This window comes from Gobio gobio, assembly GCF_949357685.1.
Source record: "Gobio gobio genome assembly, chromosome: 17".
Taxonomy (NCBI): Eukaryota; Metazoa; Chordata; class Actinopteri; order Cypriniformes; family Gobionidae; genus Gobio; species Gobio gobio.
The window spans coordinates 21,478,426-21,502,964 of NC_137110.1; the positions used below are offsets into that span (position 1 = coordinate 21,478,426).

General features: G+C 35.8%; 1 protein-coding gene across 3 annotated transcripts in view; it reads left to right on the top strand.

The window, feature by feature from the left end:
• Positions 1 to 24,539, top strand: part of lepr (leptin receptor) — a gene marked incomplete at its 5' end in the record, with an annotated part of 68,792 nt that overhangs the window by 23,050 nt on the left and 21,203 nt on the right. Inside the window, 6 exons of one of the 3 annotated variants that reach the window (XM_079840804.1) lie at positions 9,972 to 10,199; positions 16,904 to 16,956; positions 18,331 to 18,383; positions 19,671 to 19,847; positions 21,133 to 21,253; positions 22,029 to 22,207. In XM_079840804.1, the coding sequence (XP_079696930.1) occupies positions 16,952 to 16,956; positions 18,331 to 18,383; positions 19,671 to 19,847; positions 21,133 to 21,253; positions 22,029 to 22,207 (535 nt within the window). Of the gene's footprint in view, positions 1 to 9,971; positions 10,200 to 16,903; positions 16,957 to 18,310; positions 18,384 to 19,670; positions 19,848 to 21,132; positions 21,254 to 22,028; positions 22,208 to 24,539 lie in introns of those variants that run through there. The other 2 variants (XM_079840805.1, XM_079840803.1) reach the window with 2 other exon arrangements.

A 24,539-nucleotide genomic window follows, 5' to 3' on the forward strand; every position in this document is an offset into this window, starting at 1 on the left:
AGTAACAGAATGCATTATTATATGCGAGTTATATTTAGGATTATATATAGCAAAAAATTTCTATTTTTGTGCAAATGTAAAGACCCTTCATACCAAAATTGAAATAATAAAGGCCCATTTATACTTCTGCGTCGAGTGTACGCCGTAGTGTACGCCTTTAGGCTACGCGCGTAGCCGACGCCGTCGTGAGCATTTATACTTCTGCGCTGTTGTCTGCGTTAATGTGCAATTCCACATGCAGACGCTAGGAGGCAGTGTCCTCGGGCATGTTGGTGTAATCAAGACAACAGCCGAAGAAGAAGCAGCTTGATGTGTAGAATCTGTACATTCATGTCGGAATATCAGCAGCAGTGAGAGAGCGGCTTTTCTTGCAGCTTGAGTTGTTGTATCTAATACAAATTTAGCATCTCTAGTTGATTAGTAAAGTTAAATAAGGCGATCTGGCGTTGGAATGCATTTGTGAAACTATGCGGAGCTCGTGGCCGCTGTTTTCAGCAGCGGTGGCTCAGCAAGCGATTGTTGTTGCGGAGACTTCATTCACGAAATATACCCTAATGTGTCCCTGTTCTTGATATACAATTACTGATTAACATCTTTGGTTTTAATGAGAAAATGAATAAACTATATTCAGCGGATCTATTTATTTATTTACTACCATAAAGAATCGCTGGACTGCAAAATAGTGTGTTATAGCAGACGTAAGGAACTATCATCCAATTTCTGGACACACACACACACACTCCTATCGCAGATTTTTTTATTTATTTATTGACCTGAGGGAAGGGTTCTGGCAGACCAATCACAGCGCTTGCGGTCCGCGTAGAATTGACGCGTTGTTACATTTTTGGAGAGGTGCGCGTCAGGCTACGGCGTAGGGTACGGCGTATCCAACGCGCATGGGCGTAGATTACGCGGGGGACGGGGGGGACGTGTCCCCCGCACCTTTAATAAAACGTAAATTCGTCCCCCGCACTTTACCGAGTCTCACCGGTCCAAGTCGACCCGCTCTGTGGGGGATTCGAACCGCCGTCTAGTCGTACCGCTCTTACTGGCCTACGTCTGTTACACGGGCAAGTTTGTTTACGTAGAAGCCAATGTGAATAAATCTAGATCTACATGACCTGTCATTTTATTCGTATCCAAAAACAAGGCGCTCTGAACACCATGGAGTGCTAACACTCTCGTGCAACACTCCAATTCATACTCGAAGCCGGAGGGCGCCCTCTCACAGAAAGTCCAAAACGGATTCGTAGAAGTAATCACGTTCCAAAGGCATTCACAGCGCTGAACCAGCAGCTAAATAAAGAGAATTATGACTGATGAAACGCGACGACAAACACATGATTTCGACATTATATGGTTCATGTGTGTTTTTCAAGCCATCTCAAGGTATTTATTGGCAATAAAGTATATGAATAATGCAGTGCTAACTGACATCCTTTTTAATGTTTAGTATCTTCTGCTCACCAAGGCTGCATTTATTATATAAAACAGCTGTTTACTATGTAACTGAGCTAGTAAACGTGTAATTTATTCCTGTGATCAAAGCTGAATTTTCAGCATCATTACATCAGTCTTCAGTGTCATATGATCCTTCAGAAATCATTCTAATATGAGGATTTGCTGCTCAAGAAACATTTATGATTATTATAAATGTTGAAAACAGTTGTGCTGCTTAAAAATGTTGTGGAAACCATGATGCATTTTATTTTTCAGGATTCTTTGATGAATAGAAAGTTAAATTAACTGCATTTATTTGCATTAAATAAAGCACTTATTAAATATAAATCTTTATTTACATTATAAATTTCACTTTATCATTTAATGCATGTTTAATTAATAAAAGTATGAATTTCTCTCTTTTTTAATCTTACCACAAAAGTTTGAAATCATGGTTTCCACAAAAATTAAGCAGCAGTTTTTTCAGCAGTGAATTAAGTAAGCAACTGTTTTCCTCATTGATAATAATCATACATGTTTCTTGAGCAGCAAATCAGCATATTAGAATGATTTCTGAAGGATCATGTGACACTGAAGACTGGAGTAATGATGCTGAAAATTCAGCTTTGATCACAGGAATAAATTACTTAATTTCTTTATACATTCACATAGATAACAGCTGCTTTAAATTGGCATAATATTTCACTATACATTTTTTACTGCATTTTTTATTAAATAAATGCAGCCTTGGTGAGCAGAAGTCTTCTTTCAAAAACATTGAACAATTGTAATTTTTTAACTACACTGCCTTGTTCAGTGATATTTTTTTAACATTACATAAAATCCATGGGTACTTAAAGGGTTAGTTCACCCAAAAAATGAAAATTCTGTCATTAATTACTCACCCTCATGTCGTTCGACACCCGTCAGACCTCCGTTCATCTTCGGAACACAAATGAAGATATTTTTGTTGAAAACTGATGGCTCAGAAAGGCCTCCATTGGCATTCAGTACATTTACACTCACAAGACCCATAAAAGGCACTTAAAACGTCATTACAAAGTCCATCTCACCACAGTGACTCTACAATAATTGCATGAAGGTACGACAATAGGTTTTGTGCGCAAAAAAAATCAAAATAACGACTTTATTCAAGTTCTTCTTGTTTTCCGTGTATGCCTCCACGACGCATGCGTGAGAATGACGTAGCGCCGGCGTTCGGGAATCCATGAAATGCAAACTTTAGCCCCATTTTGAGCACTACGCCGAGACCTAAAGCACGATCAATGTAGAATTCAACAGCTTAGATACGCCCGTCTTCCTCTGCTTGTAAACAAATCGCTTCTGGGTCATGTGTCCGAACGCCGGATCTGCGTCATATTCTCGCACATGCGTCGTGGAGACACACACGGAAGACAAGAACAAGCTGGATAAAGGCGTTATTTAGATTTTTTTTTGCGCACAAAAACTATTGTCGTCGCATCGTAAAATTATTGTAGAGCCACTGTGGTGAGATGGACTTTGTAACAACGTTTTAAGTGCCTTTTATGGGTCTTGGGAGTGTAAATGTACTGCATGCCAATAGAGGCCTATCTGAAGCCTTTCTCAGCCATCAGATTTCAACAAAAATATCTTCATTTGTGTTCCGAAGATGAACGGAGGTCGTATGGGTGTCGAACGACATGAGGGTGAGTAATTAATGACAGAATTTTCATTTTTGGGTGAACTAACCCTTTAATGCACAAGTGTTTGTAGTGCATAAACCAATCATAAAATTGGCATAAAATATAGGGGAAAATATTATACATATTAGTGGTTGTTGTTCAGCAGTGTATTTGATATCTTACTGAATTAAAAGCAATAGATCAATTAAATCTGTCAATTAGACAGAGGTCAGAAAAAAACAGGTATTATACCTGACATTTCTGTCCCCCTCACTTATGAAAAGACGGCTACGCCCCTGCCAACGCGTCTATGCGTAGGGTACGCCGTACCCTCTGCGTGCACTCGACGCAGAAGTATAAATTGGCCTCAGGCTGAGGTAAAAATGCTAATTAGATTAGATTAGATTAGATTCAACTTTATTGTCATTACACAAGTACAAGTACAAGGCAACGAAATGCAGTTTAGGTCTAACCAGAAGTGCAATAGCAGCAAGTGCAGGATATACAACGTTTGCATAAGTGCAGGACATGGATATGTACTGAGTATATATAAATATGTCTATAAATAGAGAGATGGTTATTACTATAAACAGAATTTACAGGTGAATATGTGGGTGATTCTTCAATTAGGGGAACTTTTATGTCCCCAGGTTATACATTCATGTTAAAATTACTATATTTTAAAATAAATAGTTTAGTTATTTCAAATAATGTTCATTGCACCACCAAAAAATGTTTTACACTAAAATCAGTTTGATTTCCATTTTTAAAAATGTTTTCATCACTAATATTTGGCTACTCAGGCCTTGTCCCCAACCCAGACTTTAAAACTTATCTGCTCTGAAAATGTGATAAAATGTTATCAGTTCATTAAAAAATCACAATACATGTTTAAACAGTAACTTAAAAAGGCACTTGATGCATAATTCTGGTTCATATATGTGCAATTTGTGAATATTTTTAACAATTTAGAATTGTCCATAACAATACTGTCATTACCGCGACAGTCTATGATTACAACAAGGATTTTTTTGAGGGTAAGACTTGTTTATGCCGTAACCATGGAAATGAAGACTAGCAGGGGAGCACATGTCAGCCATGGAAGAACAGTGATATTTGATGTCTGAAAAAGTAAGTAATTTAATCATGAATTCCTTCTGATCATGGAGTAGACTTATTCAGCGTCATTACCATAAATGCTGTAGCAGCAATATTTTGATAAATATATATTTATATTCACATGATTTATGTGTATTTAAAGTTCTTTTTGTACTAGCTGTTGAATGATGTTAACAAATCCATGACCTAGCATCTTTTTTCCTGAAAAAAATTAAAAATGTCATTACCGCATCACGTCATTACCAACACACAACTTGTTGTGATGGTAATGACAAGTGATGGTGGTAATGACATATTCTGTGTCACTATCTATATCATATTATGTGTTTATAAATTAAGTTAAAGAAGCATAATAGTGTGATTTTACAATGAAACTTAAGTGAGATGCCTTACTTCCTAAAACAAATTTTTCTTATTTTTTTAACCAGAATGGCTCCCAAGAAATCAACTGAAAGGTCTAGACTCTAGAGATTATAGAAAAAAGGCTGGAGTTGATCTTCAGGACACTTTGCTCATTGAGAGACTACACTATGCCTGTCATTTAAACTAGGGCCCAGTATCTCTTTCTCTCCACATCCCATCCATCTCCCTTTATCATCTCTAATTCACATTTTGAATGTTCAAATACATGCACTCAAAAAAATGATACGTGGGTTTTACTTAATTTTTTTTATGTCAACAGGTTCCACGTAATTGGGTTATGTTGAATTTAATTAAAATTGTATATTTCAGTAAACTTAAGTTTTTTACGTAAGGTTAATTCAATTCCATTTATTTAAATCAGTTTAACTTTATAAATTTTTTCCAAAACTACTCAATTTAATTATTCTAAAACGAATATTAAAAACAAACCAAATCAAGTAATACAGTTTAATTTAGTTTTTTTTTTTAGTCAAATACTATTTTTTACAACATTTACAAAACCTTTTACAAAGTCTTATTGGCTAGCCAGAAGATGGTTTTGTTACATCCATGGCATGCCCAAAGTAGTTGTTTTTATTATTAAAATAACTTTAATTGTTATTAGCAGGTCCTCATCCCAAGCACATGCTCTACTTCACCACAATGGTAACCTCCAAAAACACTAACATAACAAAACATTTTAAATACCAACATAACAAAACATTAAGCATTAAAAAGTCTCTCCATTTTCTCATCTTGTTAAAAAGGCATCAAATAGCACTTTATTTAAACATTTACTCTCCGAATTCAGCCCCTTTGCAAAGCATGATGGGAAGTGAAAGTCTAGTTTGAATGGGTTACTTAATTGAAACGTGTTATTTCAAAATGAAAACATCAAGTTATGTCAAAGAGTAACGGTTTTAAGTCAGTTTAACATGAATCAATTACATTTGAACCAGAAACCTGATATAATTGTGTTAAATCAAGATGAATTGCTTAAATAAAGTGAACAGCATCATAAAATAATTTTTTGAGTGTGTTTGAAAGCAAACACGTTTCATTATGCATTGTTAGCTTTAACCCAATGCAACCCAAACATATAATATTTCACCTAATGGTAATAGTCAAAGTTTATGAAGGATATTTATGCTGTTTTATCCCATTGTAACAATTGATTCTCTAAAACATATTGTATGGTTTCTTCATGATTGAAATAAACATGTTCAAGTTGATGGTTGTGTCATATTTATATATATCTCCTCACATCTGTCCATTTCTTTCAACAACACTCACCAGAAGTCATTATTTAAGCCTTTAAATTTGTTTTATGTATCAGTGCACTTTTCATTTATGTCATTACCAAAACACTATGTCATTACCAGAACAGTTTGTCATTACCGCCACGTTGCTTAATTTACAGCAAACATATATTTAAAACTGTTTTATGTTCAATCTTCAGGTGCTACATGAAAAGCCTAATGAAATACTCATCCACCTATTCAAAGAAAAAACATCTAAAATTAATTTTCCAGAAATTAAACAAAAGTGTGCTTTGATGAACACAGAAAAACACATTTTGATGGTAAGAACAAGAAAATATATGTAATTCGCTGAATGGAAACATTTAGTTTTTTATACGTATTGTTGAAGGTTAACAATGTTTGCAAGATAAATGAGTTTAAATTATCTCCTTGATACATTCTTTGCATTATGATACTTTTTGATGTTGTGATGGTAATGACGTTTTGCAGTGCCAGTTGGCAAATAGATATAAAATACTCAAATTATATTTAAGCTCAGTCGTGGCCATTATTATATCTTTACATCAAAGCATGTAAACATTGTCTTGACATAATTCTAACAAAATTCAACCAAATTTCATTCATCAAAATGTGAGATGGCAAAATAGCCCCCAATTGAAGAATCACCCATGTACAGTGAATAATATACAGATGGTTAATACTATAAACAGAATTTACAGGTGGATATGTACTATGAATATAATATAATATACAGATGGCTATTACTATAAACAGAATTTTACAGATAGAGGTATACAATGATATGTTAGGCTAAAATGAGGAATATGGCAGTGGATTAAGGTAGTGTAATAAATTATGGACAGAAGCTATCCGAAAAAAAGTGTAAAAGTGCAGTGGAAGTGATTGCATATTACAGTTAGAAGTACGGTGCAAAATACAAATGTAAACAGTAGGTATACTGTAAATAACAGTCGGCAGTGCAAATGAGCATAATCCAGTTACGGTGTGGTAGTGCAAAATGAATAAGTAAACAGTTGTTACTGTAATAAAGAGTCGGTAGTGCAAATAACAAAGTGAAGGTGGATGTGAGGTAGGAGAGTTATCAGTATATGAGGGGAGTGGATCAGCGGGGGTTTGAGTTCAGTAAGGAGACAGCTCTGGGGAAAAAACTGTTCTTAAAGGGTTAGTTCACCCAAAAATGAAAATTCTGTCATTAATTACTCACCCTCATGTCGTTGGACACCCGTAAGACCTCCGTTCATATTCGGAACACAAATGAAGATATTTTAGTTGAAAGCTGATGGCTGAGAAAGGCTTCACACAGGCCTCCATTGGCATTCAGTACATTGACACTTCCAAGATCCATGAAAGGCACTTAAAACGTCGTTACAAAGTCTATCTCACCACAGTGGCTCTACAATAATCATACAATGCGACGACAATAGTTTTTGTGCGCAAAAAAAAATCAAAATAACACCTTTATCCAACTTGTTCTCGACTTCCGTGTGCGCCTCCACGACGCATGCGCGAGAATATGACGCAGATCCGGCGTTCGGACATATGACCCAGAAGCGATTTGTTTACGAGCAGAGGAAGACGCGCGTGTCTAAGCTGTTGGATTCTACATTGATCATGCTTTAGGTCTCGGCGTAGTTCTCAAAATGGGGCTTAAGTGTGTATTTCATCGATTCCCGAACACCGGCGCTACGTCATATTCTCGCGCATGCGTCGTGGAGGCGCACACGGAAGACAAGAACAAGTTGGATAAAGGTGTTATTTTGATTTTTTTTTGCGCACAAAAACTATTGTCGTCGCATTGTATGATTATTGTAGAGCCACTGTGGTGAGATAGACTTTGTAACGACGTTTTAAGTGCCTTTCATGGATCTTGGAAGTGTCAATGTACTGAATGCCAATGGAGGCCTGTGTGAAGCCTTTCTCAGCCATCAGCTTTCAACTAAAATATCTTCATTTGTGTTCCGAATATGAACGGAGGTCTTACGGGTGTCCAACGACATGAGGGTGAGTAATTAATGACAGAATTTTCATTTTTGGGTGAACTAACCCTTTAAGTCTGCTGGTCCTGGTCCGGTGGATCCTGAATTCACGCATGTACAGTAGAGGGCGCAGCTCAAACAAACCTTTCAGCTGTGCCATTCTGGATAATGGAAGAATAGGCAACAGGCGAAAAAAGTTTGACCAATAAAAACAAAAAATCTAGTAATTTTTGCTCATGGTTTAACTAAATCATCGAAGGTTAGCAGCAAGACATTAGGCAATAAAGGTAGATTAATAAAATATTTGTTTTTATTTAACATATCGGAGGTTTGCACAGTATTCTGATTTTGCATTTGACTGATTTTATTCCTTTTGAGGGATACTGAATCTTTATTGTGCAAGTGAGATGAATAAATGCTCACATTTAGTCTAGAACTACAACAACTCTTATGTTTACACACAACGCCTCTGCACTTACTCTCGATTTTTGTCAACATGGGGACAAGAGAGCTGTCAGTCAAATAAATGTGAAAAAGTAACTTGCGTAACTCAAGTTACTTGTAATGCGTTACCCCCAAGACTGTATATATATATATATATATATATATATATATATATATATATATATATATATATATATATATATATATATATATATATATATATATATATATATATTACAATCAAAAGGCCTCTTTGCTACTGCATGACTGCAAATTTTGAAAATGGTTGGGCAGTTGTTTACAATTTACCGTTATTTTCCACGACTGTAAAACCAATTCATATACAGTATGTTTGTAATTGATATGTACTATGGTGACGGATTTTTTTAAAAAGGTTTTGATAAACATGGTTGCCATCCAAATTGGCTCCTGCAGTGCTGACTGTCTCCAACCTGCTGTGAACTGCTAGATATGGTGTGCTTGGTCCAGATCACATCATGAGGGAGCCACATAGTGCATGTCATGCATTTAAATGGCTATTGTGAGCACTGGGCTTGCTGTAGCAGCATTATGTGTATATGGGCCTGGAAAAGGCTGATAAAAGTTGATAAACATTCAAGCCTCTGAGCATTATTGTTAACTTCAATGCTGCTTTGGTGTTGATATCTGCATTCACATTTGTGACTCAAATGTTTGCGTGTAACCTTTTTCATGTAGCCTTACCAAAAATCACTTGTGGGTTCCACATCATCCAAGGTCTAATAGATGTCACACAGCAGAGATAAATAAATGCTTTGATATAATATAATATTTAGATTTAATAACAAATATTGATGAAATATATTTGTTTATGAAAGGCTATAGGCGATTGTTCTAAAAATGTATAAATATATTTTAATAAGTGAGATATTGAGTATTAAGTATATGTGTTCCACAGTGAAAAACAGATGTGAAGTAGGCTACATTTAATGTGTCCACATTTTGGCAAATGAAAGAAGCACGTCACGTGAGAGCCTCCTCGCGCTCGTTTTAGATGATGACAGCATGTTGAGATCATGTGGATGACGTAATGTCGCTAAACTGCAACATTGCAAGTGATGTGGTCATACCAATTTCAGCGTCTGTAAGTATTACAGATGGATTGATTCCTGTGATGTTTTGTGCTCGTTGATTTGTCACTGCACTCCTATTTGAAAATAAATATAATTGTTATGTTAAACATTTTTTTAAGTGATACGGTCATACAGTAAGACGTTCAATTCTAACTCATTATTTATCTGTAGTATATTTACATTCATGTACATTATTTATACGATAAATATATATTATTATTTAAAAAAAATACCACATTATTGTTTGAAGTGATACATTTCAACTTAAAAACTATATTTTCTGTTCTTATGTAGGAAATGTTTACGATTGAAAATAAAGACATTACACATTAAGCATGGGCAGTAGGCCTAGACGAATATGAATTTCCCTGGGATAGAATATAATGGAGGCATTCAAATATTTCCTCAAGGAAGGTGTGTACACATAAAGCAGACTTTTTTTTGTCCTTGCCAAAAATGAAACAATGAAGATGGTTATGGTGTGACGCAATACGCTCCGTAGATGTCGCCCCTCCCTCCGCCGGGAAACTCACAGCAGCAACGGCAGTGCTCGAGTTCAGGATGCCGAGCTCTGGAAACGTTCAGAAAGTCACACGCCTCTCCTCGTCTGCCTAACCGACTACAGACATTCCTTATTACAGGAGAAAGAGCTTAACTCTGGATTTGGAGCTCTCTCTCTCTTTTTTTTTTTGAGGTGTAGGACACGTAAGACTTTGACAAAAGATAGTTGGATCAAATCTGCGGACAGTCTTACCTCAGGTGAGACATTCTTCACATATTTCACACTGTGAGTTCAAGCGGATGGAACTGCAGAACTGATTGAGCACTTTTAAGTCGCTTCATCTAGCTTGTCATCTTTTAATCATAGAACCATGATGACATTTTCATTCATTTCCTATTTGTTTAATCACCTTTTGTAATTTAGTGTTTTGTGCGCGCTTATCCATACATTCTTATGTACACAAGTTCATGTGATTCATGTTGTGGTTTTGTTTAGCAGTTAAATATCAGAGGCAGTGACGTTAACTTAGTATCCTTTTCTTGGGGTTTCCTCCTCCATGCTGTGTCTGGAGCATGTTGGTGTTTCCGTGTCCATGATGTCAATATCGACGTCCTATTCGTGGGCGAACGGTTTCCATTCAGTCGTCAACTCGGTACAACACATATGGTATATCGCGCTCTAGCGCCAGAACAGAAGTTATATGCATACGGTAACTCAACGTTCTTTTAAGTTGGAACTTTTAGAGAATCAATTAAACCGGTTTACAAATCGGTCCGAGCAGTTCAGTCAACAACTCACTGAACGGATTAATTGAACTGAGAATCATCACATGTCCGATTTATAATTAGCCGAAGAGCTTTTTGAGTTATGCTGATGGATGTATATTTGTATGGCAATTTTATCACCAGTTTTATTTAATTTTTAAAATTAATTAATATTAATTAATATTAATTAATATTTTAATTAATTAATATGCACATTATATTTAGATTCTGAGTTTTTTATATATAATTGCTACAAAAAATTGAAACGGTAAAAGAAATTACAGTAGCTTAAACATCCTTTAAAAAATAGTCGACAATTAACTTTTACTAAACCTTTAGAGACAGGCCTACTGTGTGCTACAATGTTGGTAGTCAATTCTTTTTTTTATGGAATATTGCAATTTGCAGTGTTTATTATAAATGTTTGATGTGTGCACTGCACACCATTTTTTCAAGTCGTGTGCCCTCCTAAACTTAATAACTTCTCCCTCTTGCAGCCACATCTCTTCTCTGCCACTCGCATGAGATCACAGCAATAGCAATCAGCAACCATCCAACAATCCAATTAGTTGCAAAATACAAGTGTGCTGTGTAAACATGATGGTTATTGTACGTCTAGACTAATATGGGCAGGCATTTACTTGCACATAACAGATTCAGTATTCCTCAAAATGAATAAAAACAATATAATGCAAAATCAGAATATTACTCAAACTTGCAATAATTAAAGCAGCACTAGGTAGTTTTTGATCTCGGGGTCCCCCTACAGTTGGGAAACAGTATTGTCCTCTACTACTGTCGTAAACTGTCATTCTACATCAGCGGATCATCGCACGTGCATTTATTGACATGACAACCATGATAGCCCTGAACACTGCAGGAGGAGTTCACATGCAGGTGTTCTGCTTGCGTCGCGTGTGAAATGTCTTCATCCCAGGTACAGTGGCATATGTTTCAGCATGTCATATGAATATAATTTCATGGGTTTTATTTTTTTCAAACGCCAAATGATCGCGATGCTCACGTTTACAAGCCAGCGTCATTATAGTAGCCTAGTCTATTGGTTACTGTTTTACTGAATCTATGATACTTCAATTCAATGTTTGAGTGGTAGGTAATAACCATATATCGTCAATATTATAATATCAAGCTACCCTAGATGATTTGAAAAATCGATTTGCATTATAGCTTGAGGCAAGACAAATAAACCAATATCACAGACATGTTAGGTATCCTAAAATATAATTTTGTACGTCTTATGTATTTACCTGCAAGAATGTAGCTCCTCCTCCTTCAGCTCACGCCAACGAGCAAACGCTGGCCCAATGTTGATCCTCGTCCTGCCTTTAATCCGATCACTTTCTCGTTTCCTCTTTTTGCTTTCCTCCGACAAAACCTTTGCTTTCTTATTTTTCTGTGCTGCTTCGGCCATGACTATAACATTCGGCAAATAAATGATAGTTTGGCTCGCACGTCCGAATTTAAGGAAGTGGGGGTGGTGGTGGAAGTGACGTATATGCCGTAAAGCAGTCGAATTTTGTAGTTCTTTTTGTTCTCGGGTTACTACCCGAAACCCGAAGTTTAAAAGTATGATTAAAAACGATACAGACCCCGTCAGGCTATGGCAGACGTGTCATTCAACCTATTGGAAGTCGATGTATCATCACAAGAGGTTTGAAAATATATTATAAAGGTTGAAAAGTTACCTAGTGCTGCTTTAAATATGTTAAGTAACATAAATATACTTTATTTATTTAAACCACTTTATTAACCAATGTCTTTGTTGCTGACCATTGACGATCCAATTCAACCATACCAATAAGCAATGACTTTAGTTAAACATCACATTTGAAGTAAGGCCCTGTCCCAAATGGCACACTTCATGTGCACTTTTCGGTCTTGTGGACTTACAATGGCTGCCGCGTGCCCGTTAAGTCCATGAGACCTTTGGGTGTCCCATTTTATAATTTTTAGATTTCAAAAGGGTGCTCGTGAGCGCTATGCGCCCTCGATGCGCACTTTTGCAGAGCCTGGACTGGTGTGAGCTCCGTCAAAGCGGCGTACAAAAGTGCGGACTCGTAGGAAGACCGCGACTGTTTAGGGTGCCATTTGGGACAGGGCCTAAGAGCGTTGAACTTTCTTATCCAGGGCTCGACATTAAGCCTGTTCACACGCTTGTCCTTTGGACAAGTAAATCTGTCATTCACTTGTCCGAGTAAAACATTTGCTTGTCCGGATTTTTTTTGTAAATATAATCTATTCTGAAGCAATATTCTCACCAGTGTTTAATCAGCTTTGACATATTTAAATATGCATATTTGTCATATTTGTACCTTTTTATAAAGGGCATTTTTACATAATCTTATTAAATATAGGATATGCTTCAGCTTTCCTTTTATATTCTTAAATTTGATCTATAAATTAAATTAGAACTCACTCTCAAATTAGAAGACACTCTAGGCTGTTACCAATCAAATTAAATCATTTACACTGAAAAAATACAACTGCATTAAATAATGTTATGAGATTATTTTAAATATTTTTGAATATACAAATAAGAAATGTTGGAAAGATGAAACTAAACCACCAGTAGGTGGCAGCATGTGACCGTCTTAATAAGCGAGTCATTGTCGATTCAGTGAAACGGCTGAATCATTCAAGAATTTGGGGGTCATTTACGAATAGGCCATTGAATCTTTGATTCAACCGATTCATTAAAACGCTGAATCATTCACTAACACACACTGTTGCTGTAAGATGCGTTACGGTTCTGATGTGATATTTGTTTGGAACTATTTTCGCTGCTGAAATAGAACAAAAACAGTCCATATTGTATCTAAAATGTAAGTGACTTAATGTTAAATAATTGTTAATGGAACTGGCGTATGAAATCAGTGTCATTTTCAGTCGTGATGGTATTCAGGAAAACACTCTTGTTAGTGTAATGTTGCTTAACTGTATCATATGTTATAAATATAAAAACTTACGAAAAAATTGATTTTCACTTGCCCCTTCAAAAAATCCACTTGTCCCGGACAAGCGTTAATGTCGAGCCCTGCTTATCCTACAATCCAGAATGGCAGCACAGGTTTGTTTGAGCTGCACCCTCTACTGTACAGGCAGGAATTTGCATTTCCTTCAGTTATTCATTTACTTTTAGTGTGAAAGAGCCTTTCATCCATGGGGATTCACTGTCCATTAATTTTCTTGCCGATGATTTTTTAGGAGTAGGTCACCAACCCTCCCCATTACGTGGCTTGGGATTCACACATATGTGCATCCCAAATGCATAATATATCGCCCACCATATCGGTATCGGCCGATATATGTCCATTTTTAAAGTTGTTGTTATCAGATAACTTTATTATAAAATAAGAAATATAAAAATTTGGCCGATATATTAAAACAGATGAATAATGGATCTAGGGATGCACCGAAATGAAAATTCTTGGCCGAAGCCGAATACCAACGTGGTTTTTCGGAGAAAAAAAAATCCTATTTATTGTGCCAAATTTTCACCATTGCATTTTGTCTTGCTTTTTTTAAAGAAAAATAAATTACTAAACTACAATTTAAAAATATTTATTTAACACTGACATTTTTTTTCCCATTCCAGCAGACATCATACAAACAAAGCACAATATAACTTAAAATATATATCTTTTTTTAAATGTAAAAAAAAATATATATTTTTTTTATTTGGCCATCTTATCTTTGGCCTATCATGCCTACAGGTATCATAATCAAATCACTGAGGGTGCTTCTGAAATCACAGATTATTGAACAGATTATTACGAATTTCAAAAAAATGTTGCAACAAATATTTTTCTATTAATCTATTAGTCTGCCTTTACATTGCTTTAATGCGTTACTATTTCTTTATGTCACGATCACTAAACGCTATGTCAGTTCATCGCGATCTCACAAAGTACAAAGTTCAATGAAGCTCCTAACAATGCACAATAAATATCTTACTTGCGTCAATTCATGTCTACACTTTGGCCCTGTCCCAAATGGCACACTTCATGTGCACTTTCGGTCTTGTAGTCTTACAATGGCCACTGCGTGCATGTGTCCATTAAGTCCACGAGACCGCAGGGTGTCCCATTTGTCATTTTAGGTCTCAGAAGCAATGCGCCCCCTTTGAGGTCGATATGAGAACTTCTGCCGAGCCCGCACTGGTGCGAGCTACGCAGCGGACTTCTTCCCGTCATCAAAAAAACGTCAGTGTTCGGTAAAATGTATTCGGTCCTTTCACTTATTTGGCCGAATAGCGAAAGTGCAATTCTACTCTAAACTTTTTAGAGTAACGCAATATTGTAACACATTACTTTCAAAAGTACCTTTCCCCTTCACTGCTGATTTTATTTTATTTTTGTAAAAAAAATTCTTTTTTTGCTTCAAATCAAAGTTTGTAACCACCTTGTAGCTGGTTGGTTTGGTTCATGGCTTCTAATTCTTTCATGAAGCCTTTAAAAAAAATCCCTATAGAAAATACTTCTAGAACCAAGGCCACTAAATAAGAAGAATAAGCCTTTGGTTCTTTGAAAGGAACCATTCGAAAAAATCAGTTAGGGGATATGTTTCAGACTTCGTGTTGCATATATGACAGTGCAGAAAACCAGAAGAGGAGTGTAGGATTCCAATTGCTTATAAACTTTGATTATCCTCTAATTAAAAGGCATTGTAATTAAAAATAGATAGATACACTCTAAAAAGAGTGGTTCTATATGGCACCAAAAATGGTTCTTCGTCGTAATCATAGAGGAACCACTTTTGGTGCTATATAGCACCATATCTTAACATGTTCTATCTATGGTAGCGGTGCTATATAGCACCATAGTTAACGGTGCTATATAGCACCTTAGTCAAATAACCAGTGAAGAACCGCTGAAGAACCAAAATTGGTGCTATATAGCACTTAAAAAGGTTCCCCTATGATTACGAGCCAAGAACCATTTTTAGTGCCATATAGAACCTTTTTTTTTAGAGTGTATCTGTTTCGGCTAGTAAATGAAAAGTTAGTACAAACCCTTTAACGGCTTTAATTAATCACTAATGTGTCACTTGAAATTGGTCATTCAGGGGTTAACATCTATTGGTCTTTTTGCCCAGTTTTGTAGCATTTAATTTGATAATCACCTGTGGGTGCAACTTAAGACACTATTCCAGAACATGTGGACTCTGTTTTGAGTGGTTTCACTATATATCATTTCACCGTTTATCAAACGGTATATATCATTTCAATAATCAAACCACACAGCACACTGAGTGTATCAGCTTCGAGATGCTCCAGCATTGGGCCTGAGTTGATATTTGTTTTATTGAGCATTTGGTTTTATGTTGTTGACACAAAATTGTACATCATCAAAGTTGTTTATATATTTGAAAGGGGACTTTACATAAATATATAATATGTTATCACAAGAGCCTTCCTGGAAAAAGCTTTACGTGAATGGTCTGATTAGTTTTTTATGTCAGATTATCATATATCATGTTTGGGTCAGCAGCAACTCCAGGTGTCTCTAACAGATGGTGTGGAAAACAATTGCATTATGGGGTCTGTAGTGTTGTATTTGCTAAATGCAAGGCAGGTAATAAAACATTGGTAGTTACATGTTTTTATGCATTTACTTTGTTCACTAGGTCACTTGTGTACTGGCCGGAACATCATTGTGGCAAAACAGGTTTTTGATTTCACAATATTGCTTAGAATAAAATGGCAGGAAATGCTTAAACATGGGCGTTGATGTCGCTAACATGTTTGTGCAGGCACACAGTATAAACAGTGCTGCTGAGCTTTGTTAATTTATCTTAGCATTTAAATACACTTACTGAGAAAATGGAATTCAGGGAAGCATTTCATGCTCATCATTGATTTGAACAAGAAAGATGACTTGCCTCATCAGTAAGCCAGTGAATAAAAAGCAAATATGGTCAGAGCAGAGTAATTCCTTCTGAAACCGGTGTCATATTACTGCCTGATACGTGAAATGTGTGGCAAAAACTTTTTGCCTGCTTTAATTTCCGTTAAGTGCCTCAGGAATGAAGTCTGTGTCCCTTAAGACTAAGAGAGTAAAACTATGCCTGCGCTTTTCTTCTTCAGTGTTTTCATGTAAATCGAATTTGTCTTTCTAGGAATTTTCCCACACAGAGGTTCTTCTTGTCACCATTCCTCTCGTATTCTCTCATTGCAGACTCCAACACTCCACTAAGAAGAGAAATGAAGCTCACGATCAAGTGAAATGATGTAAGTATCTGTAATTAGATTTTATGAGGCCTTGGATTATAACATTGGTGCATATGACTATTAGTCGTCATTGATTACTCATTTCCTAATGGTTAATGAATTGTTAAGGACAGGGAATTTGCATTTCTGTAATTTGGTTGAGTTGTTTTATTGCGGAGTTTGTAAAACTAGCCATATGTTATTGCGCACATTTCATGCAAATGTTTTTTTTATGAGATGGAGTTTGATGACACATTCTTCCAATTGTCTTTCTTAACATTTTCAAAATTCTGTAGCTTGATTGGGAGAGGCGTGCTAATTGGTTTTAAGCAATATAACTTACAATTTTCTACTGAAAATGGAAAATAGAATCTCATAGACTTTAGAGCTGCACTGTACTATACTGTATATCGGTACCAAATTGGCTGATATTACATATTTTTGAATTTATCGGTATTTATGGATATTTATGATCACATATTGGGTATTTAATTGTGCATGTTAATTTACCTTTGTCCTCAACCACAGCTAAAAAAAAGCTTTAAAAAAAAAGAAATCAATAATTTGATTACACTGTTTAATGTAATATTTAACAAATCTTTCATACTGTACACTATAATGTTATGATGCCTAAATTTACTTGAAACATTTACATTGATGTAAATTTTTAGTGTTTTATTTAAGACAAAAATAATAAAATTTTCGGCTGTAACTTATGGGCCGCATCGCGCCTTATCGCTATCAGTGAGAATTGTTATAATGGTATATCCCCTAATAGACAGCAGTGTTGTTATTGTTAACTAAAAATTAACACTATTAAAATTATTTTTCATTAATTAAAAATAAATAGGGAATAAAATAAAGAATAAATATTTTTTGAGAAACTTAAAATCAAAAAACCTTGCATGAAAATGAGAAATGTTGCTTTAGCAGCTGGTTTTTAAATAAATAATTTGAAGTACTAAAATTACTAAATAATAAATAACCTAAATAAATATAAATGAATGCTACAGTAAATAGAAAGGTTTAAAAAACTTAGAAAAATTACTAGAGCAAATAACAAAATTACTAAAACTTAAACTAAAATGAAAACATACGAAAATATGAAAATAAAAGCTAAACTATAATAGTAAAAAACTATAAAAGCTAAACTATAATAGTAAAAACTTTTAATTAGATAATGTACAAATCTAGGTAATTTTGTTGGAAGCTTTTTAATAAAACAACAAGAGAAGTCTTTTGAATTAGGCAGCATTGTAATGGGACTTTGGTGTATAATAGTAAACTAAACACTGTCACTGTTTGAGCTTAAAGATTTGACCATTCCAGCATGGAAGAAGATAGTGAGTCATATCCATACTGAACCATTTTACAGATGTCTTCTCTTTCCCGCAGGCATTTGTTTATCATGCTTTCGCTTCTTGCGAATTTCATTACCGTTTCACAAGGTGAGTCGTTGATGCATTTACTGTAACTACTTTGCTAAAATTACGCTTCCTGTTTTCATTCAAATTCTCTATGTGTTATCTTGACCTGCTATCTAGCGTTTTTTCCATTGTTTTCCATTTCCCATTTGCTGTTGAGGCAAAAACCTACAAATGCTGGACACCCACCAGCTGTCAACAGTCCCTCTGTCCACCTCAGAGATGCATTAGTGTGGGTTATGCTTGAGCACACAGAGTGCAGGAGGCTGATGAATGGACAGAGAGATAGGAAAAGACAGAGATAGTGAGAGAGAGAGAGAGAGAGAGAGAGAGAGAGAGAGAGAGAGAGAGAGAGAGAGAGAGAGATTGAAAGTAAAGGCTGGAGGAGGGTGATGATTACACCCACATCATGAATCAGACTATAAAACCTTTAACGGCCACCCAGGGGCCTTACTTATAGACAGATATACATATGAGAAAGTGCCACAGCCTTTAAGGTAACAGTAGTCCAACTTGGATAATTTTGTCACTTTCTGCTAAATGAATGAATGGTAATGTAAATGGATAGGGAATTTTTAAATTCATCAGTATTGTTTGATGTTACATTTAATTGTTTAATTGTGAATGCTCATTTCCCCTATTTACATTAAGATTACTTTCACCGTCATCTAACACTCTTTAACCTCTTAACTGTCACCCCCCTTTTTGAGAATAGTCATGAAAATGCACTATCCAAATTTAAAGGGCTGTAATTCAAGAATGCTTTGGAGTATATACCTAAGTTTGGTCTTGTTTTAAAGAAGACACTCACCTGCGCTTCAGACCATGCACTCAGATCAATAAAATAGGGCCTAGTAACTTAACCTATGGCATGGCATTATTTGGGGCCGGGGTTATCTGTCTTCCCGACCAATGGCAGATGGGGGGAGTGTTTGGGAAACTTGTTTGAGAATAGTCATTATTTTTGCAGTTCCATGTGGTAAAACTAATGGTGTAGAAAGTTTGTTAAATCTTAACAAAGTTAAGATTTTCTTAAAATAAGAGTAAAGAAAGTACACACAATCATGATAAAAAAAGACTACCTTTGTTTGGAAATATATGATAGCTCGCTTATGTAGCAGTTCTACAAAAGTTGTGACGTCCTTGAAGATGAATGTTCAATTTTGAGCACTTCTAAGAATCTGTCTATAGATGTTTTTTCTTGTAAATGGCATTGGCCTGCCGTTTGTTTTTTTCAATCCACTGTTTGATAGTTCAATTTGAATAGTGTTGCAAATCAATGTCACTCACGTTGAGATCCTTGTGTTTCAGGTCTTGCTGCTCTGAATCCTTCGGATGGCAGGGGTGGTGTTTATGAAGACCTGAAGTGGAAGTCTCTGCTATGTTGTGAGCTGCCCTTTGCTCAGACAGTTGACAGTGGTCTTTCAGAACACCGACCAGTCGACCAGTGTCAGCTGCTAAATTCTACAAAACCTGAATCCGAATCTGGTAAATTCATCACGTCTGATATTACAGTCATTGATTTTGTATTAATATATAGCTATAACGTTAACACTGGCATTTTAGGAATGAAGAAAGATTATATACAAGTACTGTTTGTTTGTTTTTTTGTCCATGTAAGCAAAAATGTTGGAGTAGCAATATTTGCTGATAGTCACAGTATTGTCGATCTTCTGGTTAAGCTGATAATATGCAAGTGTCCTTTTATCGGAGAAGGGCTATAAAATGCAATTGATTTTTGCTTGACAATTAAACGTCTTTATCAGCGTTCTGTCAGCTTATGAAATATACGTTTGTTTGTTTACTTTCTGACGTCAAGACCAGAGAAATGTCCAATACATTGAATTTCCTTTAAATGTTTTCTTGCTTCGTCAGGAAAGATAAAACTAGTCCTGTCAACGTCAAAATATTTAACGCAATTAACGCAGCATCTGTTTTTGGCGAGCGTTACATTATATGATAATGCTCTTATTCATGCAAATGCTTTTAAATCATTCAAGCACGACAAGACAAAAGAGAACGTGCTGTTTGTGAATGTCCTGTCTATGTGACACACACACACGACACACAGAAAGACGCGCTCCAGTATCGTGCGCAGACAGAGCCACCAGAATCGGGTTCTCTTTCACTAACAATAACACACACTTATGCCAAAATATCAGTTTTGTCGAGTATCCTCATAAGAGCAGTCTTAAATTAGTTAATAATTAAAACTTAAATGAACGTAAAGAGTGAGAAAATGAGATGCGTGTGAGATCCCCGTCATGTGCAGCAGCGGCAGATCTTAAAGTGACAGCAGCCACTAATGCTGTCTGTCATTTAATGTTAATCAAAAAACAAAGGTAACAGAGAAAATTACTCACTGCTCTTGACTAAAGAACTTTAATAAGGATTCAAAAACAGAAAAGGAATCAATACAAATACTCAGAGGTAGATGCTTATTTTTCCGTAACATTATAAAGAATTCATAAAATGTTAAGTTTAAAGAGAAAAATAAATATCCCCAGATACTTTTATTGGACTCCTGCAATAGTGCAAGCATAAAACTTAAAACCGATCCTGCCAGAATCTTAACTAGACTATGAATAATTTATATTTATTCATTTGATGCGTATTCAATCCACTGTGTTTGTGTCTTTCATGATCTTTGCACACCATTTAATGAGCCTGTGTTCTAACAGGGATATTTCTATGCAGAAGTTTTTTCTAGAGGCTTCTAATTGCGATAGGCTGTGATGAAAGAAGCTAACAAGGGAATGCAATCTCTTTTCAGGAAACTGTTTGGACATCCTGTGCTGGCTTGAAGGTGAACGGACAAATTTGATTTGTAATGCAAAAAGCCACAGAGAAGCAGCCGCTGCCAGTCTGTTCACTGTTAGTCCTCAACAATTAGTGTAAGTCCTCTGTTTTATTTCTGCTATCCACAGACTACTGATTGACTGAATGGCTGGTGTATTGCTGCTGCCATAGGATTCAGGACAAATTAAGTGTGTATGTGGGGAGCTTATGCAGATGATGTATAATACATCTAGACTATACTATTACTGGTCAACTTTTAAATTGTCATTATCATTCAATACATTTTATTTAAAGGAACACTCCACTTTTTTTGAAAATAGGCTCATTTTCCAACTCTCCTTGAGTTTTACCGTTGTCGAATCCACTCAGCTGATCTCCGGGTCTCCGGATCTATTTTCAGGCACTACGCAAATATCATTGCACCTGCTGCACCCATGGTACGGCAGCTAAGTTCCTTGATTATTACGCAGAAATGAGAATATAGTTCCTAGCCATATCGGCCTAGAAAATCGCAACTTTTCATTTGGTCTTAGTACACGATGTAACTACAAAAGAGTCAAGTTTTAAATAGGAAAAATATCTAAAGTCTTTGGTCATTTTTGAGCGAGATGCTAACGTTCTAATCAGATTCAATGATGTATGCTAAGCTATGCTAAAAGTGCTACTGCCAGACCCGGAGATCGGCTGAATTGGATTCAAAAACTCAACTGTTTAACTCTAGGGGAGATGGAAAATGAGCCTATTTTCAAAGTGTTCCTTTAATTTTTCCTTTCTGCATATAAATAATGTGATTTATGTCTATTAGTGCCTTGGAGTCTTAATGTAGTGTTATGAGAATTATTAATTGTTTACCTTGTTTTTTCATTTTAGTCTACAGATGGATATACTTTCAGACAAAAACCATACTGCTCGGTGTGCTGGTGAAGATACTGCCATGTGCTCCGTTTCTCTTTATGGCAAAGATGCAACTGTCTCGTTGACCATCAGTATATCTGTGAATGGGACTACTGCACTGTCACCGGAGATGCAAATCAACACATATCATCTAAGTAAGCATTGCATTTTGATTTACAATTATTTTTAAGATCTATCTATCTATCTATCTATCTATCTATCTATCTATCTATCTATCTATCTATCTATCTATCTATCTATCTATCTATCTATCTATCTATCTATCTATCTATCTATCTATCTATCTATCTATCTATCTATCTATCTATCTATCTATCTGTCTGTCTGTCTGTCTGTCTGTCTGTCTGTCTGTCTGTCTGTCTGTCTGTCTGTCTGTCTGTCTGTCTGTCTGTCTGTCTGTCTGTCTGTCTGTCTGTCTGTCTGTCTGTCTGTCTGTCTGTCTGTCTGTCTGTCTGTCTGTCTGTCTGTGTCTGTCTGTCTGTCTGTGTCTGTCTGTAACATTAAGTGAAAACTGGTTACCGAAAAACAGTTATGGGAATAATGGCGATTTCATTATTCTTCTTTTATCAAAGCAAAACCAGCTATGTCATTTCCTTCATTCCTGTGCATATTTACTTCGGAAGCTGTAAAGTTTCAAGTACTGCTGGGTTTCCTTTTGGCAAAATCTACTGCAGATTCAGATATTTCTACATGTAGGTCTTAAATATGGTTTCATTATCATGTCGCAAACCTTTATTGGGACAACTGTGAAATCACTTTGATTTGATAACTCAAGTAGAAATGGACATTTTGATTTCTGTTTATGATTATTGTAAGTGATTTATTATTTACCAACCAAAGTAAAATGGTAATCTGGCATAAGCGACCTAAGCTAAAAGTTATTTTTTTTTAGTTGGGAAAATATTTTGTGAAGGAAAATTAATCTACACAGTCATCTGTAAATGCGTGATTGTAGCCTAATGGTTAGTATGAATCATATTTTAAAAGCATGAGTTCATGGAGACCGATGACAGGGCAACAGGTGTTTTATTAAGGTGTGTTTGCTCTTTGGGACTGGGTGCTGAAGAATACACATCTCTCTCAAGTGGTTTTCCAGGCAGTGGATTGAAATGGTATTTCACAATGGCATGGTTAAATGACTTACTTGAGGTCCAAAATGTAAGTCAAGCTCTTTATTGCCATTGTTTAACAAAGCCACATTATGTAACATTTAAATTTAAATTTTTAACACTGCAAAGCTGCTTGCTTTAATGCAATGTATTGTATAAAGTGCTATATAAACAAACAGAACGTGACTTGACTGGAGTGTCAAATTGCAGAGCTTGTGCAAACATATCCCAATTGCTATGATCAGATGCTCTCTTAACAGCTGTTTTCTCACCTCTGTCATTTTTTGTTGCGTGATTATTTTGTTGTTGAGAAGAAAGTGTGCAGCACATATTTACATATCTAAACACCGCTCTCAGCAATGCGGATGAGCCAGGATGTTATTTGAGCTCTGATTTAGTGGGTTTCCTGATTTTTGGATTTTGGCATGGCTTATTTTGCAAACAACATGACTCTTGTCAATCTCCTTAGTTCCTTCATTATAGTGGAAGCCAAAATGAGTCCACATTTCTGCTCTGTACACCGCGGCGGGAGCTGGTATAATTATTTTGTCTTCCATTGGTGGTAACTAGTGGGTTTGCTAATGCTAACGGTACACCTTTGCGCTTCTCCCTGCCATCTAGCAGTCGAGGTTCCACTGCCACGAATTTTGAAATATAAACAAATAAATATATTGATAGTGTTTTATGGAATCGCCAAGCATAATATTGCAATATTCTCGTGTATCAATATATTCTCACACTCCTAAGCCAAAAAGAAAAATAAGATCCTGTTATCATTTACTCGCCTTGTCGTTTCAAACCTGTAGGACTTTTTTTATTCTGCAAAAAGCAAAAGGTTAACGGAATGTATAAGCTGCTCTTTTCCATATAATAGTGAATTGTGACCAGCAGCTGTCAAAAAAAAATCTATCAAAACATCAAAAACCACGTTCACTGAAATTTAAAATGTGATTCATTGAAAGTCTTGCTTGACAGACATGGTCACCATTTACTTTCATTGCATGGTTTAGACATTTTGCAAAATAACTCTTGTGTTCCATGAAGCAAAGAAAGTACCAACATGAAGGCGAGTAAATGATGACAGAATCATCTTTTTTTGCTGAATATCCCTTTAAATAATTGATATGTTACATACGTTTTGTTAAACCACCTAATGGGGTTTTGGTTTCCTTGCCACTGTTGCCTCTGGCTTGGCGTGCTCAGTTGGGGACACTAAATTTTTCAACTAAACATCGAAATAAATCTAAATAATAAACTAAATTAACCATTTAAACTAAATTACTAATCGAATTATTGATCTAAAGCCCACACTGTCACTGTGTGATAATTGAAATGAACTGATGACATCAGCGTTTTT